General features: G+C 36.7%; 1 protein-coding gene and 1 long non-coding RNA gene across 3 annotated transcripts in view; one reads left to right on the forward strand and one right to left on the reverse strand.

Moving 5' to 3' along the window:
* SCFD1 (sec1 family domain containing 1) overlaps positions 1-9,089 on the forward strand; it is a 52,126-nt gene extending 43,037 nt beyond the window's left edge. For both annotated transcript variants that reach the window (XM_069017733.1, XM_069017734.1), the window contains exons 21-25: positions 1,516-1,568; positions 3,940-3,973; positions 5,229-5,294; positions 7,843-7,911; positions 8,873-9,089. In XM_069017733.1, the coding sequence (XP_068873834.1) occupies positions 1,516-1,568; positions 3,940-3,973; positions 5,229-5,294; positions 7,843-7,911; positions 8,873-8,896 (246 nt within the window). In that variant the 3' untranslated portion in view covers positions 8,897-9,089. The remainder of the gene's footprint in view (positions 1-1,515; positions 1,569-3,939; positions 3,974-5,228; positions 5,295-7,842; positions 7,912-8,872) is intronic.
* On the reverse strand, positions 2,032-26,678 carry LOC138111632 (uncharacterized). The gene is made up of 3 exons (XR_011151408.1): positions 26,505-26,678; positions 5,937-6,003; positions 2,032-3,776 (listed from the first exon to the last, which is right to left on the reverse strand). It is a non-coding gene; the product is annotated as an uncharacterized lncRNA (long non-coding RNA).
* Positions 26,679-26,725: the final 47 nt, after the last annotated feature.

Below are 26,725 nucleotides of genomic sequence, written 5' to 3' on the forward strand. Positions count from 1 at the left end.
TCAGCACTGATTTCAGCAGGAATAGTGTAGTGTGTTTAAACAAAAACTACAAAAAATCCCTAGGTTATCACATTTCTATTGCTTTACCACATGCTGTGTGTCTACTTACACAAGCCCACAGTGAAAAAACACAGCAGTAATACGTTCAGGAGTAAATGTTTGTCATATGTTTATTAACTCTGATTTTTAGTACTGTTATTAATCTGTAATTCATTCTAATAAGCAGAAAAAGTGCATCTTTTTACCCGAGGTAAAGGTTTCTCAAATACCTCTCAATTTTAGTCAATCAATATCTGTCCATTCCCAGCTCTCTCATTACCCCAGAGTCACTATACCACCTTTAGGTATGAAGCTGCAAAATCATGAATGCTGGCAGACTCCAGTAGTTGAAATTCCCAGTGGAGCATATAAAAGCTTTTTATGGAGATTCAGTGTGAAATTAGATCTAAATTATTTTTTTTTAAAAGCCAAACTTCAGGATAAGAGAGTTATTTTATGTAATTACATAAAAGTTTGTAATATCAGATTTATTTTCTGTGTGTGTAACCACCACATATATATTAAATACTTTTTAGTATTAGAGGTAGTCATGCTTTGTGAGTTCTAGTAAATTCCCCAGACAATTTGTCTACTACTCAAGAAGTATTATTTCTGCTCTACAGAATCATCAAAACTCAGACGTCTTTGCATGTAAGCACACAGATGAAATCAACTTAGTTCTGCATGCAGTTTATTGAAAAACTGAACTTCACAGTACCTGGATAAAAATGTAGTATAGAAACAGGAGAAAGCCAAGAAGTTGTCAGAAGGAATTACTAAGAAGTTTGTTTTTCATCCATACTGATTGGCAAAAGTTCTGCTTGTTGCCAGTAAAAATATTGGAAGTGCCTCTCTGTTCTGTGTGATGAAATTTTTTGTGTAGTTTAGACAGTCAAACTTTTCAAATTCTTGTGGAAGTCATTTCTTCTTCAATAGCTTAATTTTGGTTTAATAGTAGTCATAAATCATGAAATGAGAAGGATAAGTTACATAACAGTAGCAGATTTTGATCTGTCTTGTCTTTAGCACTCATTGCCACAGAAGTGTTTTGTTTTGTAATGGTAAATCAGTAGCAGATCTCCGTAACCTGGAAAATTTAAATGTTTATCACTAACCATCGGTGTTCCTCTAAAGCTGGTAACAACTTAATTTTTCTTTCTGCATACTGTCTTTCTGTTGGGATTTATTATGCAACCAGTGTATTTTTTGGAAAGTGTGTGATAGTCAATTTTAGATGAACCAGAAATAAAAAGCTCAATAGCACCCTTCATAGCTTCTCACTGTTGTTTATTTTGTACTGGTGCAGTTATATACAAATTTTATAAATACTAGTGGATACCACAATTAACGTAGAATGATGTGATGGAAAATGATACTGGTTTGAACAGTTAATGTAATCTTTAATATAATATATACAAGCAAAAATTCATAAGCCAAAATTCCAATCTTTTGAGATAAAATCATACTTTTTAATAGGAGACAGATGACTACAGGTATTTTGACCCCAAGATGCTACGAGGCAGTGACAGGTGAGTTTTGCTTCTTTCCTTTTACTCTGTGAAAAGACTAACTTAACAAAATCTATTTTTATTTTACTTGCTGACTACTAGTAATTAATTTTAATCATTAATTCCAAGTCAAGACAGCTGGGAGCTTGGATCAACGAGATAAATTTTTATAACACTGAAAAAAAAAATCTAAAAAAAATGCTAACATGTACATCAGTTTAGTCACAGGAATGTGCATTAATATTTAGCAATAATAGATGTTAAGAGTTCTTCATAATTGTACTTCTTGGTTTCTTTGAAACTCTGTGAGTTCTCACTGTTAAGTTAAATAGTCATTGGATAGTGCATAGAAATTTCTTTGTCACTTTTTAAACAGTTACTATTTTGATTTGAATACAACCCTTCTTTAATAATTTGTTAATATGTTTAAAAAAATTATTAAAAGTTGACTTCATTCACTTTTGTATAGGATAGGGCACACTTTATGTTCATGTGCATGGAGACTTGGATACAATTTATTTTGCCAGTAAAAGAGAGGAAGAGGAATTACACCAGTAATCTTTATTTTTGCTTTATATCTTTAAACAATAACTGTCTGATAGTCTCACCTAATCTAATATCCTAGAAACAGAGAAGATACTTAATTTCAATATACCTTCTAAAAATGACTGTCATCGAACCTGTGGGAAAACAATCACCTCACTTAGTTGCACCAGTTTATTACAGGATCAATGTGGATAAAGTAGGTTCAGACTTGGTTTTAGTTATTTGCATGAAAATTCTGTCTCTGCTTTGTTCTTGAAACATGGAGAGTAAGTGGGACATGTATGTTTTATTGAAAAGTATTACAGATTGTATCATTTCAAAGATAAGCACATTTTGAAATGATCAGAAAAGTGCTAGTATTTTATGTTTCATTTTGATTTCAACTGTCACTGTTTTGTTATGCTTTTATAGCATTTTTGGTGGATTTTTTGCAGAAGTGCAAAGATTTATTTCATTCAAGCCAAAGGGTTTTCTCACTTTTTCCTCCACTCTGTATAGTTCTTACATTGCTTTAAACAATATAGAAATATTCATTTACAGCAGTTTATAAATGTGGCATTCTGTGTAACTATAATAATCGTCATAGGGAAGAGCTTTTAATTTCTTGTTTGGGATTTTTATGTAAACTGAAGTTATATTCCTTAAATCAGATTTCAGCATGATAGCAAAACTCATAGCGGTCTGTCTAATTCTCCCTTCAAATATTACATAGGCAATAGAAACATAGGTTAGTTGTCTTGACAAAATAGTGCTATCAAATAGTATAATTAATGGATTTAATTAAAAAGTGACTAAATTTATTTTCTAATCTACTCCCATTTTAAGAAATACTGGCATTTCCACTTACTGTGTTTTAAATAGAGTAGGAACTGCATTGCTGTAATTCAGTCTTAGCAAAACAGTATCTTTCTATCCTGTGTAAAGCCTATGTCAAGTATAAACAGGCCTTGTCCTCTGAGAGGATGACCCAAAATATATGTGGATTTGTCGTACCATACTCAAAAGATGCAAGAATTGGGGTAACAGTTCTGCTTATGGGAAGTCTGTAGTATTCCTGACAGACAAAGCAACACATTAGAGAGGGCCATTCCCTTTTGAAACCTATTTTTCTGATACACTGGAATCTGTGTTGAGTCAGTAGATCGTGGTCACTCAGAGAAAATGTCTTGAAATAGGGGAAAAGGTAAATTGAAGGGGAAAATGCAGTTTTTAATCTATGTTAGAACGTAAGATGTATTTGACTACCTGGGGCTGCAGGCCAGTACAGGGCAGGAGACTGACCTTTCACAGCTTTTTCTTCACTTTCCCCTTCCCTCTGAAGCTGCAAGGTGATGCAGGAAGGGAGGTTTCTCCCCCTCTCTCTTCTACCTGCCTGTGTACTCAAATGGAGAAGTCTGTACCACACAAACTTGTGATTTTCCTCTTCTTCCCTTAATCAATCTAATCCTTACATAACTGCTGCCTATAGTAGTTTTTGAGATTTGGAAGCATTAGTAAGTGTGTCTGCAGGCACTGCAAACTGACTGGCTTACCTAGCTAGGACTCCGGGAGGCAGGATTTCCAAGTGCCAGGAATCGTGCTAATGCTGGCGACATTTTTTACTCGTTGTATTTGCTCCTAGGTAACAGCACTATAGTTAGAGCTTTTAAACTATGGAAGATTGTTGTCATTTAAATCAAATACCTGGAGGATGAATGCAGAAAGGCAGTTATTGTTCTATTTTATATTTTTGTCCAATATTATGTAGTAGTCCGTAAACATGATGGGTACATGATGCGTATTTTGCATATTTCTATTAATGTGTAATGAAATTTTTGTTGGGTTTTTTTTGTGTTTCTTTTTATAGCTCAGTTCCAAGAAATAAAAGTCCATTCCAGGAGGTAAGTCATGTAGAAATTATTTTTCAATGTTCATGTGTTAAAAATAAATAAATCCTGAAGTACAGTCATTTTTGATGATCATGATTAAGAAAATGAGAGGTCTTATTTGCAAAAAAGCACTTAGACTAATTATATCTGGTATAAATTATCATTAGCTGTTATTCTGAAGCTTTTCATCTTCAAAGGACTATGTAAGCATTAATTAATACTGGAGAAAAAAATGTAGAAAATTCTTCTGAAGGTAATTAACAGGGATTTACTAATATTGTAATTGAGTGAGCAATTTAAACCCCCCATCTTTAGACCAGGTTTTCAGAATGCTCTGTAGATTTAATCCTTTGTCCAGCCTTAAACTACAGTGTTGACCACCAAGTAACTGACTATTTTAAAGAGTCTCTGCAATTAAATAAAAAAAGCAAAATAATGAATGTTACCATTTCATACAAATGCCTGTAAATTTCAGTATTTTTCTACATAAATATTTACAAATAGTAAAAGTCATATCTGATCTTACTACCACGTTTCATAAGCAAAATATTTGCCTTGGCAATATACAAATGTCTCAGATTTCTCATTAAATGTCCTAATTATCTTCCATAACTAAAAAAATACCATGTGGTATCATAAATATATGTATGGCTACAGATGGTCGTACCAAAAATGTCAGTAGTAACATAAAGTCTATATAAAAGTCATATAGTATGGTCAAACAACTTTGGATAATGTATGCTAACAACAATAATACAACTATTAAGTCCCCTTTTTCTAGTAATGAATTGTTCTCTTTTAAACACAGCCCTGAAAATAATGGTGGCCTTTACCTGTAATATTATAAATTATTGCTAGTAGTAGGTGGGAAGGGAAAAAATAATGAAAAAGTGTATTTCTTTATGACAAAACTATTTTATTTATGGCCCAAATGATTTCTTAAGCATCCATGGAAATAGTTTAACTCTTCCTGTGGTCACTGGAGACATCTCCAGACAAAAAAAGGAACATGTTGAAGCTGTATATGTATCAAGTATGTCTTAATAGAAGAGAGTAACATGCTAAAAGCTCTCAGCTTGCTGTTCTGCATCCTACCAAAACTTCAAATATCTTCTTTCAGATAGGAAGCAGTGGTTCCGTATCCAGTTCTTATGAGACTGCAGTGTGACAGTGATGATTTTTGTTGTAGGTTTAACAATCTGGTGTATCGCTACTGAAATTTAAGAACTTGAATGCATACTCTAATAATGTGTCTGTTGCCTTTTAGGCCATAGTGTTTGTAGTTGGAGGAGGCAACTATATTGAATATCAAAATCTTATTGACTACATAAAGGTATGTGTACTTCTCTCAGTTGTAGTCCTTAACTTACTGATAGAAACCAGATAGAGCATGTTTTCTGTAATATTTAGTATTTAGAAGACAAAGTCTATGAAATTAGCCTTAACATCATTATTCTATACAGAGTCTGGGAAAAAAGGAATGTAAGTAGAAATTGTGAATTACTAGTTCAGACCAACAAAAACTTACTGTTTCTGGTATTTTGTTCATGTTGCTCTTTGGAATTGAGTAAACAAACTGCATTCTCTTTTATTTTGTGCTCATACACACCAACGTTGTTGAAAACTGTCAGCAGATGTAGTAAACTGAATTAACCTGTTTTAGAGTCCTGTCAGTAGTTTTCCTGTGCTGGTGTTAAATAAAGCAGCTGTAGCATATCATAACCTTGAAAGCAAGGAACTAGAATTCTCTAGTTTTCATAAATCTTGCAAAGAAATACCCCAGTGGTTTTTCATATGCAACTTGGCAATATGGAGTCAATTCAAACTCAGACCTGCAGATAACAGCATTTGATTGTAAGACAGTCTTACTTGAGCTTAAAGTATGTTGTTTCAGAAGCCAGCATAATGCAAATACTATGCTATCTGTTAAAGCAAATATCAGATTGGCATCAATATCTAGGCATTTATTACTTACCCACATTTAGAAGTTTTCAGTACTGAGTTAATAGAAGCTCGTTCTTGTTAAACTGCATCATTTGATTCTGTGTAGAAATCATACAAGGTGTCATATACACAAGGAAGAAAATATGTAACCAACTGTGTAATGCTGATGTAACAATTTAATTTCTCTGGTTCCAACTGGTCAGACTAGCAGAACACATGTATACCAGAAATCAGTGGATGGAGAAAAATACCTAAATCATTACAGTTCCTGGGAGGCAGAAGTGGAATTTAAGCACTTTCCAGGAATTAAATTATTTAAGCACTTTTCCAGGAGTAACCTTAGTAAAATTCTGAAGAAGTTAATAAATTATTTACCAACAGCAGCTTACCATTCTTTCTTCCTGATCTTAAACTTGTTTATGGTACAGTTGTCCTGTCCTCTGGTAGACAGGATTGAGGCTTTTCACACAAAAGAATAAATATAGAGCATTAATCATTGAAAAACATTTATTCTACGAAGCACATGAGAATTTTATGTCCAGGTAAATCCTGAAGAATGCAAAGTCAGAACACGTGTGCTGAGTTTCTCCCTGTAACAGGCAGCCATTTTGGAACAGAGCTGGTCTGGAGAGGGGAAAGTATAGGAAGAGGAATGTAACATTTAAATTTGGCTTAGCACTCATCACTATCCTCGATAATTAATTCAGTGAGGCATCTGCCTGTGGCAGAGTGCTTTGTCAAATGTTTAGCTTGCTCCTTAGTCTACCCAAAGCCACTTTAGGTACTATATCAATCCAAAAGATGCCCAGCAGCATGAGTATTTGTTACTTCCTACTAAAAAAAAAAATCTCTGAATTCCCTAGAGGTTAGTTCACTTCTCTGATTGTAGCTGCATGCTGACAGAGCTGAGGTTTGCTGTGTATGTGTATATACAGGGCACTTTTGCGATGACAAGTGAAACACTCAGCACTTCATATAAAGTGGCAGGAAGCTGAAGTTTCAGAGGAGTATGAAAACTATAGAAATGATAATGTTAAATCTTATGGAGAGTGAGAAGTTGAACATACTCTTTCTTCCTCTGGAACCTGTGAACAGAGGTTTTTCATCACAGTTGTCACAGCTGAGGGGTGCTGTATGTTTCTCCACTCAGACTGTGTACTTGAGCAATGGGAGATGACCTGCCAAGGGGGAAGACTCCTTTATTCCACTCAGCCCTTTGCTCTTCAAAAAACAAGGAAGGTTAATGAAAACCTTCATTCTCCCTCCCAGCACCTGGAAACCTGTGTGCCTCTCCCAGGTGACACAGTCTTATCCAACAAAATTTGTTTTTCCATGTGGTAGACTTCCAGCATCTATTGTTTCCACAGATGTAGCTTATTAATTATTCTCAAATTCAATCAGTCTTCCTCCAGAATAAAAAAGAGAAAAATCAACAGCTCTGTTCTTGCAAGCAGATACCACAGAGATTTTATTCACTGCTTTGTTTTTCTAAGCACTGTCCCTTTTGCCAGTTTGCCTCTGAAACCACAGAGAAAGTATTTTAAAACTTTCTAAAACAGGAAGCAATGTTCATTCAGCTTTGACATTCGGGGGATTTTTTGTAGAAGAATTAAGAGGAGCCCTCAAATCCAATTATTTGTAGTTCTGTGCTAGAATGGACTATCTCACAAGGTCAAAAAGCAAGTATTTATGATGTCATTAAGGTAGATTGTGCCTTAAAATAAATGTATTGTCCAAGTTCAATTCAACATGCTGAAAATGTGTCATCAAAATTGCAAGCCATAGGGAGCCTCCAAGAGGAGGCTAGGATACTGCTTTGTGCAAAAGAATTTAGTATATCCCTTAATTTCCTTCTGTAGATGCTTAAAAAAGTACCACTTGTTAATTTTCTGCTACTCTGTTAAATAATTGATTTCTTACGGACTTCTCTTTTGTAGAGTAAACAAGGCAAACATGTCCTGTATGGCTGCAGTGAACTTTTTAATGCTACACAGTTTATAAAACAGGTAGATAACTTTGATAATCTCTACAATATTTATTACTTCTTTATCTGTTAATCAATTTATATAACTCTACGTCTCCATGGATTTTTTACCAAAAAAAAACCAAATTAATACCTGTGAGAGATTAATACCTGTTCTTGTTACCTATTTTCATTTGCTTGAAGTGGGGTTTTCAAGTCATTATTTGTAATTAGCCCTTGAAGGCCTGTTATCAATGTGAGTTCACAGGTAATGCAGGTGAACAAGTTCATAATAATTGCCTTTACATAAATTCTCCTTGAAAAAAATTAGTCAGTTCTTGGAACTTTCACAAACAGCATGTCTTTCCAGGGTATTCTTGCAACTTTTTCAAGTTACAAGATCTTTAAACCTTTTTCCTGGTGTATAAATATCTGTAGATACACAGATATAAAAGTACTGGCCTAGTGGGAGGTTGATGTCCATACCTGTACTGAAATCTGTCTTTTAGTGCTGTTAAAAACATCATTACTTCTCTACGCCTCATTGCAATACAGATACAAAATAAAAATTACTCATGGTGGTCAGCAAATAGCAGCCCTTCAGTAGCTGTCACCACCTATGGTTTTATGTCCTAGTAATATGAGAATAAGTGATTATTCAAAACTACATTTTAAAGAACTAAATTAATTCTTGTTGCACTTCAAGGACATGAATGGTACTTGCTAGCTTTTAACTCCTCATTCAGCTTAATTAACTTTTTTTTTTTTGTCTTGACTGTGTTCACTGTACCTTTACTTCATGAGATGCATTCAAATCTGAAGATTTGAAGCTCAGGTCTTCTCCTCTGAGGGTATTCATTAAATATTCTATTACCAGCAGACTTTTGATTCTCAGAGACAAAGAAAGCTTAGAGGACAGAAATATTTGCTGTATGAACTGGATATTAGTTTGTCTGAAAGAATAAGATTAGCAATCTAATGACTTTTTGTCTCTTCATGTTTAGCTGTCCCAGCTTGGCCAGAAATAAGACTGAAACACCATTACCTGGATGGCAGCGTGACAACAGAGAATTGTTACAACATTCAGATTATCTTCCTACCTTTAATTTTGTCATTATATTAAAACTTAAACCCATTTCACTAATATGATAACTTTTAAAAAAAAAATCTGTAATTAATACGGTGTATATCAGCATTTCAGAAATAAAACTTAAAACCTGCTGTGTTTTTGGTGGGGGTCAGTTTCACTATTATTCTATTTTAATTGCAGTATTAGCTGTGGTATATGACAGAACTGGCTGAAAAGTATGGCATTTTCAAGTTCTTATATGTAAGTTTCTGATACAGTAAACAGCTTTAAGAAAAGGTCAAGTCTGTCTTTAGGAGTTATGTTCTTCTTGAAAGCCAGAGTATCTTTATTTAACAAAATTCAAAAGAACAGAACTGCCTTTCAGGGCCACAGACAAACAGCCTTAGTGCAAGAGAACTCCTTCTAGTTCTTACCTTTTTATTTTACCTAAGTCATTATTTGATTTGTCCAGTCTTTGCATTATGGTTGAAAGATGTACTGGAAGATACCTTCAGTACAAGTTTCAGGTACAGTAATTTAGCTTTTCTATTAAGCTTAAGAGAAAATTGCTTGCCAACACAGTTTCAAACTGTAAAATTGAAATCTTTAATAATTTTCTTCTGCACTTTTTATTGTAACTGCTTTGACTGTTATGTTTGGGAAGAACCCAAGTCATACTCACAAAACAGCTCTTAACTGTTTTATAAGCACATATTTAAAATACAATTTTTAACAATTCCATTAGGTAGGAGCAGGTTAGTAGTTTAAAGAATCCAGTAATGATATCTCTGGAGAATGCATACAGGAATTAAGAGAGCATAACAAAATTCTTTTTTATTGATGGAGGTCTCTGCCTTTAGAAACTTCTTCTCTGGAAACAGCACTGCTACTGGTGAAGCAATAATATGACTTCAAAACAAGGCCTAATACACTCAAAAAGTGAAAAAAATTTTTGTGAGTTTATTAGCAAACTGTGAGAATTACTGGCTTACTGTAAATTTTTCAGTAGTGCTTTTTGCACTGTTTTTCAATGTTGAATGTTAGTTTTGCACTAAACACAGTGCCCTTTCCCCAACTAGATTGTTTTTCAGAACATCTGTACAAGATATGCAGTTGATCTATTCTGTAAAAGTATCACAAGAAAAATGTGTAATCTAGACCATGTTATCAAAAAGTAATAATGTTATTTAATTATCTAAGTGTTGTAAGCTACTCTACAATACTGCTATAAATTTCTAATTTTACCAAGTCAATAAACATATTTACTATGGTGTTCATTGTAGTTGTTGTATGTGAGCACTGTCCCAGATTTCAATAAGCAAGGGCTCACTGTCAAATGCAGTTTGTTATTCTAATTCCCCATATATATATATATATATGCTATATTTGTTAGCAAAAACAAGGTCAAAGTGTGTCAGGAAAAGAAAATTACATTTAAAAGTGTTTATTGCTTCTTGTGGGAGTTTGTTCCAGGCTCTTGAAATAATCCCATCTCAACTGTGCTTCCTGTGCAAAGAGTTTTAACCTTGCAGCTGACAACCAGCTTATGAAAAATCTGCCGATTGGTTTTTGTCCAGATCTTGGCACTGCTCACTTGAACAAGAAGCACTCCTAAATCCTAGCTTACAGAATTTGCTTTTGCAGTAAACTGTGTAAAGATAGAAGAATTTACTTTGGTGGCTACATTCAAAAATCTGTTTTCCGTCTTTATAGTGCCTCTGGAGACAGGCTGCTTTGTGCCCAGCTTTATAACTGGATCTTCAGGTCTGCTGTGTAAGCAGACACTGGTCAGTTTGGGAGTTGGGTTTTTTTTTTAAAAAATTAATAAATACAGTTTTTGTACTTCAAGCATTCTTCTCCTTCATCTCCAAAATAGTTTTCTGGATTTGTTGTAGTAGTAGTCCTGAAGCTTTCTGTTACCTCTAAGTTAGGCATGTACTGCTCTGTACCTCTGACAGTGTGCCTACCTCGTGCTTCCTCCTTGCTAATGCAACCTGAATTGTGGCATGCTGGTTTTTGTTACGTGGCCCTTTTCCCAAGTACTTCTGTGGATTTAGGAATGTGGAAGGTTGTACAAGAAGTCTGTGGTTAATCTAGAGGCAAACAATGTTAAAAGTAAGCTCTCTCTTCCGTAAGCTTGTTCAGTTTATGGTTGTCACGGTGCCTTTCGTATCTTCAAAGGTCCCTCAAAGGCCTGTGCTTAAAGGAGAGATTATGCCTGGCTCAGTGAGTCTTTAAAGTTGCAGCATTCATGTTGCATGGAAGACCAGTGAGGTTTGGAACTTTTCTAGCCCCTTCTCTGTTTATAAAGCTCTGGCCGGGCCAGCTGGTGAGGCAGCATCAACGGCCGTGCCGGCTTCAGGCACAGCAGCTTCAGCTTCCACATCTCAGGACAGGCAATTCTTCATTGGGATCTACCTTCCTATTTAGGTAAGTAAAGACAGCACAAGGCTGAGTGTCAAGTGCTGTACCTGTTCTCAGGAAGAAAATTAGCAAATTAGCAGTCTGGTCTTCAGCTGTGGAAAACTGACAAGCGATCTTCCAGGAGTATGGACAGACCTTAGAAACAGTTGCACATACTTCAGAATACATTCACATTTTGACATTATAGCCCTTCACTTGTTTTCCTGTTTTAATTTGAAAGTTTCAGAATATTTAGGTGGATATTTTGTGACTTAATGGTAAATTTAGTGAAAATTCTGGTTTTTTCAAAATTAGACACTCTAAAAAAAGTAACAATAAAAAAATTAAACAATCGGAATAAAGGAAAGAAGCTTCTGGAGACCAGCACTTCATTTAAATGCCCTTATTTGTATGATGCTCTCTGATGCAAATCTGTTAGAAATCTTTCTTAAGCTAGAAGTAAATTTTGCTATTGATTGATGGTGTTTACATCAATCTGAATGGAATGTAAAATAGCAGGTTTTTCCCTAAATCCATAGGTTCTACAGAGAATGGGAACACTGCTATCAGTCACAGTTACAGAGCCAACACAGCTGTGCATGCATGGCTCCAGGACTAGAGCTGAACAAAGGGCAGCATTTCTCTTTCCACTTAAATTCTATACTCCAAAATGGAATTGCTTAATGATTAGTTCAGTGTGTTGACTAGAGCAATCCTATGACATTTAGGAGGTAAAAGGTTTATAAGTGGGTACATGGAAACTTCCTTCAAAACTACCACGGCTGCATTCTTCATATCTGAAGTAAAAGGTGTTGGACTGGAACAATGTCATATCCTGTATTTACTGACAGTGGAGACACCGACTCCCTCTCTTTGTTTGGATCATTCATTAGTTGTGACTCGTTGCTGACAGATGACTCTGGCTCAGAGAAAGCCAAGCCTAGCCAGTGTTCTAGTGGTACAGAAAAGTTAGCTGCAGTGTCAGTGAATTCTGTGTAGCTTCAGAGATCAGAGAAGATGTTAATATTTCTTACTGCGGATCAGTAGATGAATTGACCCACTTCTGTTTTATTTGGAAGTGGCTTAGTAACCCTGTTCTGTGCAGCAGTCACAGTTGTTTTCAGCAATATTCAGATACATTCTGCTCCTTAATATGGTCACATGTCGTTGCAACATGTACCATCCTTCAACGGCATACAAAAATCTGCATATTGAATCCACCAATGCATCTTTTTTTTTTTCCTACAATTATAAACCATTATAAACCAGGTAGTTCAATTGCCACTAGAATTTTAAATTCTGATTATAAACTTTGTATCTTTCCCTTAATCTGCTCGTGTCTTTCCCCTTAAGCAAACCAAGTAGGACTAAGTTTTACATTCCTAAAATGTTATATTATTCCAGCTCCTCCTCATAATTGCATAGGTTGACTGGTTTGATTTGGTAACGGAGGAGTGATCTTTATCCTGTGAAACCAGACTCATATGCCCAAAAGCCTCTATCTATCTGTTCCAGGTCCTCCTTCAGTCTCCCCATCTCATGTGTGCATTCCTATTTCTGGCAATGTAAAAGGAGTAAATCACAGACGTAGTGCTTTAACAGAAAACTGATTTTAGCACCTCACTATAGACACGTAATACAACTTTCATTTACTGCTCTGAATTCTTACCTGTATTATGCGTGTATCATGAAAATCAATGGATGAAAATTAAGGGATGAAAATGAAGTCCCAGAAGGGGTATATAGCTTTCCTTAACAATAATTGGTGTGGATTATTTCAGTACTTTCTGGGAGGTTTTGATTTGGTTCTAGTAGCAATGGCCTGATAGGAATACAGTTCTCCATAGTGTTTCCTACAGCTAAAACCATTCCCCTACCTTTCTCCCTCCCCAAATAAATTTGTATTTATTTGAAATTCTTTCTGCATATAGACCTTCAAAGGCTTTCAAATCATACTGAAGATACAGTTTTAACAAATAATAGGATTGTTCCTATTTCACTTTGGAGAGTAAAACTACACCGGTCAGCTCGAATAATTTTTTGTGTTAGACTTAATTGAGCTGTTTAATTTACTCCCTGAAATGACCTAGGACCATTTGTACATTCAGCTACAATGGCAAGTCTTCCTGTGTTCTTTCTGCACCTCTAAACCAAGACAATAATTGTTACACCTTGTATAAGTTTCCAAATGACAATGGGAACTCTGTTCTGAAACGTTTCTGACGTTCAGTCTGATACATGCTCTCAAAAGACCTTTTAAACCATAAATCAACACATATGTATTTTATCTGTTTCAAGTGCAAGTATCTATGTACACTTTTTCTAGACCACAATACTCATCATATGAAATAGATTGAATAAGATCAACATTTTCTTCCATCTACAAATCCCTTGTGATCAGTGTCTTCCTGCTTGGTTTGTTCATTCTTTTATGTAGCATGTTCTCTGTTATGTGTCCATAACAAAGACTCTCAGATCGGGTGACAAAACCAAAAGAAATGAGGGAGAGATGATGGATTATGACACAAAATGTTTCACAGGCAAGCACACTTTTCTTGTGCAGAGCTTGTGTAATAGCAAAGCTAATTGTATTGCCAGTTTTGCTAGCACTGAAATAAACCCTCTCTTTTTAGATATCAATGAAGTGAAACACAGCTGGTGCAATTTTTTCTTCAGATTCCCTTACCAGTATGTTCCAGTCATCTTGGAGGATGTCTATTGCTTCATTTTCTTGGGATTGTTGACAGCTAAACTGCTGAGCTTCAGCTGGGATGTAAATTCACCCTTAAACTGGAACATGAGGCTGTTCCCATAGATAACTAATCAGCCATGGGCCCCATTCAGATACAGTTTGAATTGGTAACTCACAAGGAAGTAGGATGTCATTTAGGATGACCTACTCCTAAATGTCATAATCTGTCCAGCTGCAGTACTGAGGATATTTTTTGTCTTCCCAGGGAAAAAAGCTTTGGCTAGCCAGCCTTCCCTCACTGTAACCATGCTTTGATGAGCTCTTTGAAGGCAAACAATGTGAAGATAAACACTACAACACAGGGAAGGGAACTATATCAGTCTACTTTCTGTGAGTTTTATATCTCTGTCAGGCTGGAAATCACCTTTATCATACGGGAGATAAGTGATAGTTTGAAGGAGAATGGGGAGGAAAAACCCCCACATTATGCTGTGGGACTGTTCTGAAATTCTTATAGGGAAATTGTACAAGTCTTTGCTGACCACATCACCAGCTTCTGATGTTTCTGCAGACCACACTTCTTCCCAGGGGAGGCATCTGTCTGTCAGCTTTGCCTTGCATAGGACAAGGAGCCGCAGTGAGGTTGCCAGCCCAGGGCTCTCAGGTAGGAGAATGGTACCATACTCACTCCTCACTGGAAAAGTTGAATTTCTGCCTGCTCAGGGCCCAGTGTGAAAAGAGGTGAACCTAGAAGAGGTCACTCTTCTGCAGAGCCACTTTAGGGGGGATTTTAATGATAATACCTCTCACTTATTAGTTTGAATTAATTTTCTTTTTCTTATATCTCCCTCTCAATTAACTTTAATATCAATAATCAAAAGCACAGTCCCCATACTGTAGGATAGGACCCTGCTTAGTCAAACAGTCAGTGAAAACTTCATGAAGACTGGTGTTTTATAATCAAGGCAGTCAAATCATGAACAGCACATCAAACAGTGATGTTTCCCAAATTGTTTTTCCTCCTTTAGGTGTCATTAGTAATTTGTTCTGCTATTCTCCTGGCCTGGCCTCCCTGTGTGCCGTCTCTGTCTGGTCAGGATCTGGGCTTCAAGTGCCAAGCTCACCTGTATCCAAGCCAGGCTCCAGTGTCCCAGCAGAGACAAGGATTTAGCCCCAGAATACTTGTAGTGATACCTCAAAGGAAATAACTAGTTCCCTTCCCAAACCCACAGAAATATTTGTACAGCTAAAGTTCCTGAAGCAAAACCACATCACATTTAGAAGAATCCTTTGGCACAAGATGACCTTGCTTTCTGTTACCTATTTCTAATAAACACGCATTTTGGGAACAAAAACAGTCCTAAGAAAGTAAGTGCAACTCTGGCTACAGAAGGGATGAGATCTGGACAGCATTCTTTGGAAATTTTCACAGTAAGATATTAAGGACAAATATCTCTGTAATTTAGTTAATATGCCACATTTTGATGCTGTTTATATAATATATATTTACTTTTTCTACAATGACAATAGAAAAGATAGGAGACCTTTAAGTGTATTCACTGAAAGGCAATTTTCATTGTTCAGTGTGATGAGGATTGGTAACTGAAGCGATTTCAGCCTTACAGAAGGAAAATGGAGAGCAAGGCCATTCCCAAGGCATCAAGGTGTAGCAATCACTCAGGCAGCAGTGTGTGAAGGGGGAGGGATCATAAAAAGCTCCACCACAAGTCCAAGGGGGAGATTCTCCCCTAAAATGGAAGTAAAGGAGAGAAAGTAATCATACCAGTCAGCAAACCTCCAGCGACACTACACAGGCTCCCATGCCCTTCCCACAACTGTCATGAGTAGGGCACCAAGAAATAACAGTGGGCTCCATCCCAAGGGTGGTCCCAGGATACAGAACTTCTCTCTCCCTTCCTTCTCTCTCCTTTACAGGAGGATGGCCAGGGAAAGAGCAAAGCACTAAGTCATGAACCTCAAGTGACCACATATGGTTGGTAACATCTGTCACCAAACAGAGCCAGGAGGGAAACCTCAGCATCTAAAAATGACACCCTCCTGGGCCAGGTGTGAGACCAGGTCTACGCTGGCATTCTTCATGAGAAGAATTGGCTACCAAGGAACTAGTGAAAAAATTCACATATTTAGGCACAGTACCGAATACCAGGAAAAGATGAATGCTGTCTATACAAAGAGTATTTGTTGTCAGCAGAAGATGTAAGCACAAAGAAAATGCAGTTCAAGTGACTGCAGGTGCCTCTGAAATCTCGCATGTTGTTTGGTGCCACAGCTCCAGTTCCACTCTATAAAACTTTGTGGGTATACAAAATAAAGGTGGAGACAAAACACATTAGGTTGATCCTACTGTTGTTTTATTGGAAAGCCTGGATTGGAAAGGAAACAAAATCTCAGCCAGGTCAACATATCAGACAAAAGCTGGATATAAACTAAAGTCATCTTTTGTTACAAATACCACTGCAGCTATTTTGAAAGAAAGCACAAGAAAACATCAGTTTATGCCAGTGGACTGCCTTGCAATGCACACAATCAGGTTCCCAAGTCTTTTGGAGCGACTGTTACTTCTACAAGGATATGCAACTCTGTGAGCATGCAATTCTTGAAAAATAATGGAATACCTAACTGCAGCATCTTATGCTGTTTTGTGTGTTCTTTTGTTCATCCCCAAATTCATCAAAACTCATAAGAAACATCAGTATTTTATGTACTACAATGGCAGACCTGCAATATATATTTCCACACACAAATTTCATTATTAAATACAAAACATGGTTTTAAGAATCTTAACATTTTCCATACCACAGTAATAATTAGATTAATGTGTTGCCTTCCTTATGAAGTGCTTTTATTTAATTACGTGTTTGAAAGATTCCCCACATCTAAATTTAAGAAGTCTGTAGTCAGTTGTTTTGAAATGGGAAGAGTTGACATGATGATATGAATTAAAATAAAATTATTACTAATCAAATTACATCAAGTTCTTTTGCTTGCTATTTACTTTAAACCTGACTGGTAGGTCAGTATCATAAGCTATACTTTAAATGGAATGCAATTAACTTGAAATAGATTTTTTTGTTATTATTTTGATAGAAGTGTTTTTCATAACTCAGTGTTCCTTTTTCCTTTCCCCACTGTGATCAAAATGTAACTGTCTGAAAGTTCATCTGGCAGCGGAAATGTTGTTTCCAGTTTGCCTACAGATACAGTCGTTTCTCAGGGGCTGGCTCATAGCAGACGCTTTTGTAGACAGTCTTTAAACTTTGCCATTTCAGGAGCAAGCACTCTTGATCAAAGGATGAATAAAAAGAAAGGCCTCAGGAGATTCCTTCTCGGCTGACTACCTCCAAAGGGTCTTCTTGGGTTATGAGCTCTCTGAATCTCAAAGCTACCTTTAGTTGCTATTTTTATCTTCTAAATTTCTAGACCTGTAGACCTAAAAGCAACTAAAAATCTTCCTTGTAGATTAAGCATACTCCATTCTCATTTCACACACTACTTTTGAGGAAAGAGGGAAGGGGAATCATGGATGGAAGCCAGTGCTGTAGCGTAAATACCCAATTGATCTGGACATCTCCTCCACAGGACAATGTTGTCCCATGGACCACAAAAGAGGTTATGTTTGTAGGAAAAATGCACATTACTTGTTTTGAGGGCTGTGGATGTAGCACAGAACCCAGAGAGCAGCAGATATTTAGCAAAGAGCAAAGGGAAAATGCACCACAGCCACCCGTGTGAACACTGCCCTTTTTTAGGCAGTGAGGCAACAGCAGTGGTACAACGGGGGAATGGGAATGAAGGAGAGAGCCATATGCACGGTAGGAAAGAAACAGCTAAGAGGAGTAAACAGCCACTGTTTGAGTTAGAAAAGCTCTTAACTGGAAACTGTAAAAGAAAAGATGTAAAAGAAAGAACTGGCACGCACGCATACAGAATTATCCTCGTAGAAGGAAAATTTTTCCTATTTCAAGAGAAAAGGGCCCTATTCTACTGAAATGAAATACTGGCTACTTAATAGGACTTAACAAAAAAAAGAAAAAAGCGTCTGAGAACAATGTATCTATTATAGCCTTGTTTTCCAGCAGATGTTTTGAGGTGACACAGAACATTTAGTGGCTGGGTGTTCTGTTTTAAAGACCATGCTGTGAGTCGTTCCGGAACAGAGCAATTTTGGCTATACAGGGCTCTGAAATTACCATTTTTAAAGTGTACTTAAGCTAGTAAGCTATGTGTAGCTAAAGACTTTTGTTTGAGGAATAGGGGCAGGAGGCCAAGAAAGGTACCTCCAAAAGGAAAATGGGCTTTATCAATAAATCAAAGTATACAAAAAATACTAATCTTATCTTTTTTTAACACATCACTCTGCAGCCTTAGTAAAATAGCATATTTTACTTGAATTCAAAACTAACATTTCTAGCACGTAGAAAAAGAGCTTTTGCCTTGAAAAAATATTTTTGCAACAATCAGGTGTCTGAATGCCCTTCCCAAAGAATGAGCGCATGAAGAGAATAATGATGCTATAAACTATGTTTGACCTTTAAACAGCTCTCATTTTGAAACCAGGCTTCACTGAAGCAATGGCACTATTCACAATGAAAAAAATTAAGCAAGGTCACTCAGCATGAACTTACCTTCCAGAAGTTTGAGTAAACCAACTGTTATTTAAGTAGAAAAATTTGAGAAATGCTCCTACCTCATTAGTTCTTCCTATGTGACAGAGGACTGGGAGAAGTTGCACTCCGTTTATCTGAAGCCCTGAGTTAATGCCCTGAGCTTTTGAATGCATCACGTTTCTAGTAAGAAGTCCAAACATTTGAGAAAAATCAGCTGAGCTAAATCAGCTGAGTTAAATTACTGCACCTATTAAAACCTTTGATGGTCAGCTTAATTATTTCCACCAATATTGAAGAAATTACAGTTGCCACCGCTATGAAACAAAATTCCAAACTATTGGTATTTTTGCAAATAGTTCACTAAGAAAATTTTAACAACCTTAAATGCTTAGTAATAACAAAGAGCACTTAAAACTCAGCCAAGTCTGTTACAGGTTTGTGTTCGTTGTCACCAGGTATCATGTATTCTAAAGGCTTGTAAGTTGAGAGGCATTTGGAAATTACTTGGATTTTACTAAAATATGCACAGGCTTTAAATAAAAACAGATTTTTCAAAAGGGTTCGTTATTATCTTAATTCTACTGCAAGTGAAGTCAGAAAACACAGGAAACAGCAACAGCTATATTATAAAGATCAGGCATCCAGCCAGTCTGGCACCTCCAGCCAGGTCAGTTCCAGCAGTTTCAGAGATAAAACATTTCTGCAGCCCAGAACTTGGTTCTAGTGCAGGTTCACATCCACTGTTGACTGGTGGCAACAAATTAGTCCAAGCTACCTGTATTTCATACAACATACTCAATAATCTTAGGGTCTTTTCCAGCCTTAGAGATTCTATGCTTTATAGCCAAAACCCCTTGTCATTATGATTACTCTGAACATTTGATCTCACTGACATTTTGCAGAGAGGACAGCTGTGTCCTAGCTTGCTTGAAATTTTTTTTAATCACAGGTTTAATGGTAACAGTCAAACTACAGTCCAACTTAAGTCCTTCTTGAAAATTTGTAATATACATGCATAAAACACACAGTCATTTTCTCCAAGGAAAATTACAACACCAACTGCGAGTTCAGAGCTATGCATTTGCAAACACTGAGGGCAGCAAAAATCCCTGCCCATGAGACAAGGTAGTGGGAGATCAACACTATAATATCGCAATCACCTCTCTCACTTCCTCACAGTTGAATAAAAGAACAGAAATAATATGAGTCTTCTAAAAATCAAATGCATTGACAGCTGTGGGAAACAAACCCAAAATTTAAAAGGATGCTGCCTCTGATAATGGGCCACTCAGGTATTGTTCACAACAACAACAGAAAAAATATTCAATTTAAATGCAAGGAAATTCTTAGTGCCTTTTTTTCCTGGAAAGTGCAAGTTGTATATGTGTAGTAATCCTAAATGTGACTTTTATAATTTCAGCTCTTATTATGCTGCTTCTAGGAAACTAAATCATAGAATTTTTTAGACTGGAAGGGATCTTAAAGATCATCTAGTTCCAACCCCCCTGCCGTGGGCAGAAATGTCTTTCATTAGACCAGATTGCTCAGAGCCTTGAACACTTCCAGGAATGGGACATTCACAGCTTCTCTGGGCAACCCATTTCAGTGCCTCACCACCCTCATATTAGAGAAGTTTTTCCTAATCTAATCTAAGCCTACCCTCTTTCAGTTAGTCCTTGTCCTGTCTCCTGTCACTACCTGCTCTTGTAAAAAGTCCCTCTCCACATTTCTTGTAGGCTCCTTCAGGTACTGGAAGGCTGCAATTAGGTCACCCCAAAGCCTCCTCTGAGGCTGAACAGCCCCAGCCCTTTAGCATTTCCTTACAGGAGAGGTGCTCCCTCCCTCTAATAATCTTGTGGCCCTCTGAACTCACCCCAGCAGGCCCATGAACTAAGAAGAAGAACTAAAATTATTTCCCTATTAATGCTAATGGTATCAACCATTGCTGACTTGCTAATTTTCTCCAGACAAATGACTCTATCAATTTCTCTTCTCTCTTTTCTCTGCTCACTCACCAGATATTTTTCACACATGTATTTTCTTTCTCACTCAGTTGTGACAATGAATGCCACTTGGCATTCAGTAAAATAGTACAGGGCATAGTCAAAAGCCAAAGGATGAAAATCTATTTAAATCAATTTGATAGAAAAGCAAGAACCTGAAGGGGTGGGGAAGATGATGAACTCTTTACTACTGATCTGATGGCAAGTGTCTCCCCCTGAGATTTCAGGGTAGAAAATCCTCCCCAAACCCCGCACCCCCAAAAATTAGCATCCATGTAAGGGAACATTTTTATTTAGATCTCTACTAGTGTCTTAATTCAATCACATGAAATAAGAACCATCAGATATGGCAATCTTAAAATACATCCTCTGCCTTGAAACACCTCTCTCAGGCGAGCAAGGGTAACGATGCATTTTTCTGCCCCTCTTCTTTGCACAGCCATCCATAGAGATACCCACCTACTCTCAGGCAAGGGGACCAGTCCATGCCACACCAACCCAATTTGTTTCAATGACGTTTTCACTACAGTTAAAGCACAAATGGTTTGAGACTCAAGTTTGAAGAGTGCCAGGAGAGTAAGAATTTTTTGAATTTCTAAAGCCTGAAAATCAGTAACATAATGAGACCATAAAAATGGAAAGGCCAAGGGAACACTTTGAATTTTTTTCTTCCCCAAACCATTTAAATATTGGAACGGGCAACTGATTCACTTTAAAGTCACACTTTAAAACATTAAACATAAGAAGGTAAAATTCTAGTGGTAAAAACTGTTTTGTTTCTTCCTGGCCCTCAAGTAATACTGCCCTTAATTTAAAGTTAGGATAATATTCACAGGTTCTAATCAGAAGATAAAGGTTCACAATCTAGACTGAAACTAATAATAATAAAAAAATAAAAAAATAAAAAAAAGACATGGAAACAAATTATTTGACATTTCTACAGAATTTCCAGAATTTCTAAATAGCGCCACAAAACTGAGAGTCCGATCGCTGTACTACCCACAGCTTTGTTCATGAGCCTTTCTGAGCCTTTTACATATGTGGAAACTTTTCTATCAACAAAGTCCTTTTAACCACAACTGCTTAACCATTATCAGTGAAAAGAGAATCTCATCAACACTACTAATAGTTGCCAAAGCTAACAGATTAGGCCAATGTACTCATCTGGAAGTCCTATGTCAAGCTATTTTGGAGATACAATGAGCCAAAACAGAAAGTGTCCAAGCAGTGAGTTAATCTTATTTTTCTGAAGTAGGAAAATTTCCCAAATGCCTTTTCTAATTTGTATCAATATTCAAAAAATAAAATGACCCTTAGTGAAAGTTTACAGATGTATCAGATTAATTATTTTGGTAACAGTGAATACGACAAATGAAAAGATATTTTTAAACATGGAAGTAAAGCCAGTCCTTGAAAAGTGAATGTGGAATAAAAACAAAAGAAAATTTATTTATAAGCATAAAACACTCTCCACAGAAATTTTCCATACCTACTACCCCACACCACAGGACAGAGAAAATAAGATTAATTTCTTAGCAGGTAAGCAAGTAGAAATATTACAAGAATCAGGTACTCTCTTCCTCTAATCAGCCAAGACCTCGAGTTTACAGAAAATTCAGGCTGGGAAAAGGGGAGAGATGAAAGGACTTGAAGTTTCAGGGGAGGAAACTGATCTCTTCCAGAGGCCTATGGCCTTGGACTTTTTTGGCCATTCCTTTGGCAAGAAAGATTAAGTCCTAAGTATAGAACAAATAATCAAAGGGGTGACAAAAAAGGAAAGGTAAAAGGTGGGCAGAATAAATCTTTCTGAGAAGAAATTCAGATGAAGAACAAAAGATCTGGGCACTAAAGGAAAAAGGGAATTGTTAAACTAATGGGTATCAGGAAATATCCTCTCCAGAACACCTGACAAAGAGGTGTTAAATATAAATCATGCTTAAAATAAAGCAAAAGTTGTTTGGGGACTAAGTCTGGGGAAAAAACCTAGTTACTAGATATTTTGCAAACTGGGTAGCATTCCTAAATTTCATTGGAAAATACGGAGTAGTATTTATTACAGTAAAGGAAGGAATCTTGCTCAGTGCTTGCTGGAGGACCAGTTATTATTGAGACTGTCAGGTGAGAAGTATTCTTCACAACTTTCTTGAAAATGATCAAGTATATTATTAATGTAATAATAATAATAATAATCCTGGATCAATGTAATTTTTAAAAAATCAGTCACTGAGAAATAAGATAGAAATCAAATAAATGAACAGCTCATTGAAATAAGGATAGAGGGCTACCTATATTTTTCCTGAAAGGTGATGGTTTTAAAATGTCCATTATTTTTCTGGCTGCTAATGAATTATCTACATCTGTGTGAATCAACATATACGAGTAACCAAGGGCAACCATTAAACCACAGCTGAAATTTAATGAGTAGATTTATTCCATTACCTCCCTAAAAACACTGGGAGGCTGACACAGGCACACCGGCTCCATCAGGCTCAGTTCATCCTCACACCTGCCTGTGAGAATGTGTTCTCTCTCCACAGGAATTCTACTTCTCAAAACAGCCAGAGGATGAGCAACACTAGGCGTAAGAAATAGAATTTTCCCACATTGACATTTTTAGCATTCCCAGCTTCAAGGTCACTTAGAGAGAAACTACTCTCTCCTCCTCTTATGGTTTTAATGCTTTCATCTCAACATCCTAAAAATGCTCTGTTTTCTGTTAAAATTTAGTTAGGATAACAATGGCAGTGAATTTTTAGTAACACTCACAGTGGACATTGCAGTCACAGTCGGAGAAGCTACTTGACATTACGAGAGACATTAAAGACAGAATATGAAAAAATCTCCTTTATTTACACAAATTTATTTTCTTCAGTCCTAAATTTCTTTTATGCGCTAGTTATGAGGTTGATGAACAGATTGGGGAAAATTTGAGAAGAAAAGGGGATTTACATAACAACTCTTCGAGTTCTGTCAGGGGGTAGTATTGGTGTATATACATGTTAATACGCAGGAAAACCCAGTGTTTCCACACTGCTTCTGTTTCCAGATAAACCCTATTGCTGATGTTATTCAACACACTCTGCAAAGCACTGTCCTTTTTCCTCTAGTTTGTTTGTAGTTTTTCTTCTGTCTGATTTAACACCAAAACCATCAGTCACATGCACGTCAAGGCACTGCAAAAGATTTATCCTTTGCTACATTTTACATTGATTCCTCTTCTACAGCTGCCAGCCACTCAGAAGATGGCTGGTGGCAACCAGGACTTAGACCGTGCAAATCAATCTTTCTGGAAAAAAAGGGAGAGCTGAGCTGATTTATGCAGGGCAAGAATATCTGTGCTCAGTGTCTAGGGTTAAGGAGACCAATGATCCTGCACTCCAGACCATCTATCACTTAGAGCCCTTTGCTCTCCAGGGTGTCAGCAGCTCTGAGGGTTGTGATTCACACTGTAGTAACCAGCTGCAACAATATCAGAATGCAACAAATACAAAGGAGAGTCTGGAAAACTGTGAGTCCCTTATGCCTCACTGCTGTGGTCACAGGGCACAAAAGAGGCCGGAAGGGCAATGTCAAAACAGGCTTTGTTGCTAAAATACTGAGATGTGGGACTGCTTGTGCACTGTGGAGTGTTTCCATCAGCACTAAAAGGCTTTCCAAGAAGGGTATAACCTAATCCAAATCACTTTCCTCAAAAACTGGCACATTCTTCAGAGCACATACCCAAACCCAACAGACTTCAGGGCTACCTCTACACTGACTAGAGTAGATCTGGTGACAGAGCACTCTGGAGATCCCGCCAGAAGAAAATCTCAGAGCTGAAGATCAGAAAGGACTTTGGCTTGGGTTTAGCCCCTGGAACACTGAAATCTGTGATTTTAGTTTTTCCTCTCCCTCAGTCACACTGGTCTTAGACTAATACTACATTCCTATCTTTCTTACTCCAAGAGAATAATTAACTCTATTAAATACATTATGTAAATAGTTTGATGAAGGATGTAATTGCAGTAAAATGCAATTACTAATGTATCTCAGCATATCTCAGACTAATCTCATGAAAACTCAAACGAACATGCCTTTGATTGACTTGCACAAGCAATGAAACATGTTAAAATATAGTCTTTGTAATGTTTTTATTTTTATTTCAATATAATCACTTTCAAATAGGAAGCTCTTTGGAAGAGTGTGGCTGAACAGTACTTTGGCTGACACCATGAAATCTGGTGAGGATGACACCTGTTGAAAAGCAGCTGGTAACAGGTCACAGGTAAAGCTGATTAATCACAGCTGGATCATGTATTTATCATCTTTCTACTTATTAAAGATTAACTCCTGCATCCCTCTCCTCTTCATCTCTAATCCATCCAGCAAACTCTGCTATGCCAGCTCTGCAGCTAGCTCCCAGCAGAGCTCTCATTCAGGTAGAGATCACCAGAGGTGCATTGCATTTGGTGGAGCAGTCACCCCGAGAAGACAGAAATGTGGTTTTCATGGGTTTAGAGCAAGCCTTTTGCAAGAATTTGAAGAGCAATGGACCTTTTCTCACACTAGGACATATAGCATAGAGTGGTCATTTTTCCTTTTTCATGATGACACACCTTTGCCACACAGAGAATGCCTTTATTTTACAGCAAATTCCCTTTACCAACACTCACTCCTGTCTCCAACTGGTTTAAAGAGAACCCACCCAACACACTCACTACTTCTTATTCTTCACTAGCACTTCTCTCACATTTGTAAATGTGCTGGTGAAATTCTTCATTTATTTCACCAGCCTGGGAAACATAATAAAAAAGAGTTGAAGATTATGTGCTAGGTAAATGTTCCAAAACTCTTTTAATCCTTTAATCTTCAAAATAATCCAAAATGTTTCTTGAATCCTTCCCAACCTACTCCAAAAAAAAAAAAAAAAAGAAAAGAAAGAAAAAAAAGAAAAAAGCAGCCCAGTTACACTCTGTCCTTATTTACAAGCACTTATATCTCCAGTTTTATTTATTCCTGTCTTCCCAGGTATCACAGCCCAAGATGTTTTCCTTTCCTCACATAGAAGACAGTAGTCAATAAATCCAGCTACTATTTAGCTGACATGAAAAATTCTCACTAGAAACAAAGCTTTATATAAGAGAATATTTCCCAGAAAACTACACTAGCAATCTGCTAACTGAAACCACCAAAATAAGTGAGTAAAACAAAGTTAAGCTTTGATCTCATAACTTTTCCCACCACTCTTTTCTTCCAGTCCTCCTTATTATCCTGCCACGTTGCTTCTTCTCAACTTTTTTTCTAAAATAGTTCAGCGTGGTTTTTTTAAGCATATGATTTCTAGCCTCCATGGACTGAAACCTTTTGAAGGAATCAGATTAGTTGTGGAAATTTTTAAGCACCAGAGGACCTGAAAACTCAGATAAACAGTTCTGTCAGTCATGAATATCAGTTTCCCAAGTTGTAATATTTGTTTTTTACCCAAGATTATGAATGCCATAAAACAACCATTAAAAAAAGAAAGAAAAAAAAGTAGTATTTTTTTTCTACAACATCTACCAAAATTAGCTGCCAATTTCCCTAGGAATGTTACATAATTAAAATAGAAATGGCATGAAGGAATAATAAAGCTTTTCATTCCATGGCCCAACAGGAAAAAAAAACAAACCCCAAGCATCACTTATATTTATTTATTCTAGGTATACTGTTTCACTGAAATACAACAAAATATACAAGATGTTCTGGTACTTTACTACATGTTTTACACCTTCTGCTTACATAAAAAAGTGCATTTAGAATGACTAAATGTCAACAGATGTAGTGCAACATGATGCAACACAAGTAAAACAGACATCGACTTACTGTGGGTGTTTATATCCAAATCCTTAGAGTGTCCTTAGATACAGCAATTGTTTTAACAGAGACTCAGTGAGGAAAAAAATAAGCCATTTGAGACACAAAGGTTTAGCTTAAGCCTAAAGATTTTCACTTGTCTGAAAAGAAAAAATAACTAACTAGCCAAACTACAGAAGGGGTTATGGGACAAACTAGCAGACAAATGAAGTCCTCACCTGGAGTAAATT

The sequence above is a fragment of the Aphelocoma coerulescens genome, chromosome 5 (genome assembly GCF_041296385.1).
Source record: "Aphelocoma coerulescens isolate FSJ_1873_10779 chromosome 5, UR_Acoe_1.0, whole genome shotgun sequence".
Lineage (NCBI taxonomy): Eukaryota > Metazoa > Chordata > Aves > Passeriformes > Corvidae > Aphelocoma > Aphelocoma coerulescens.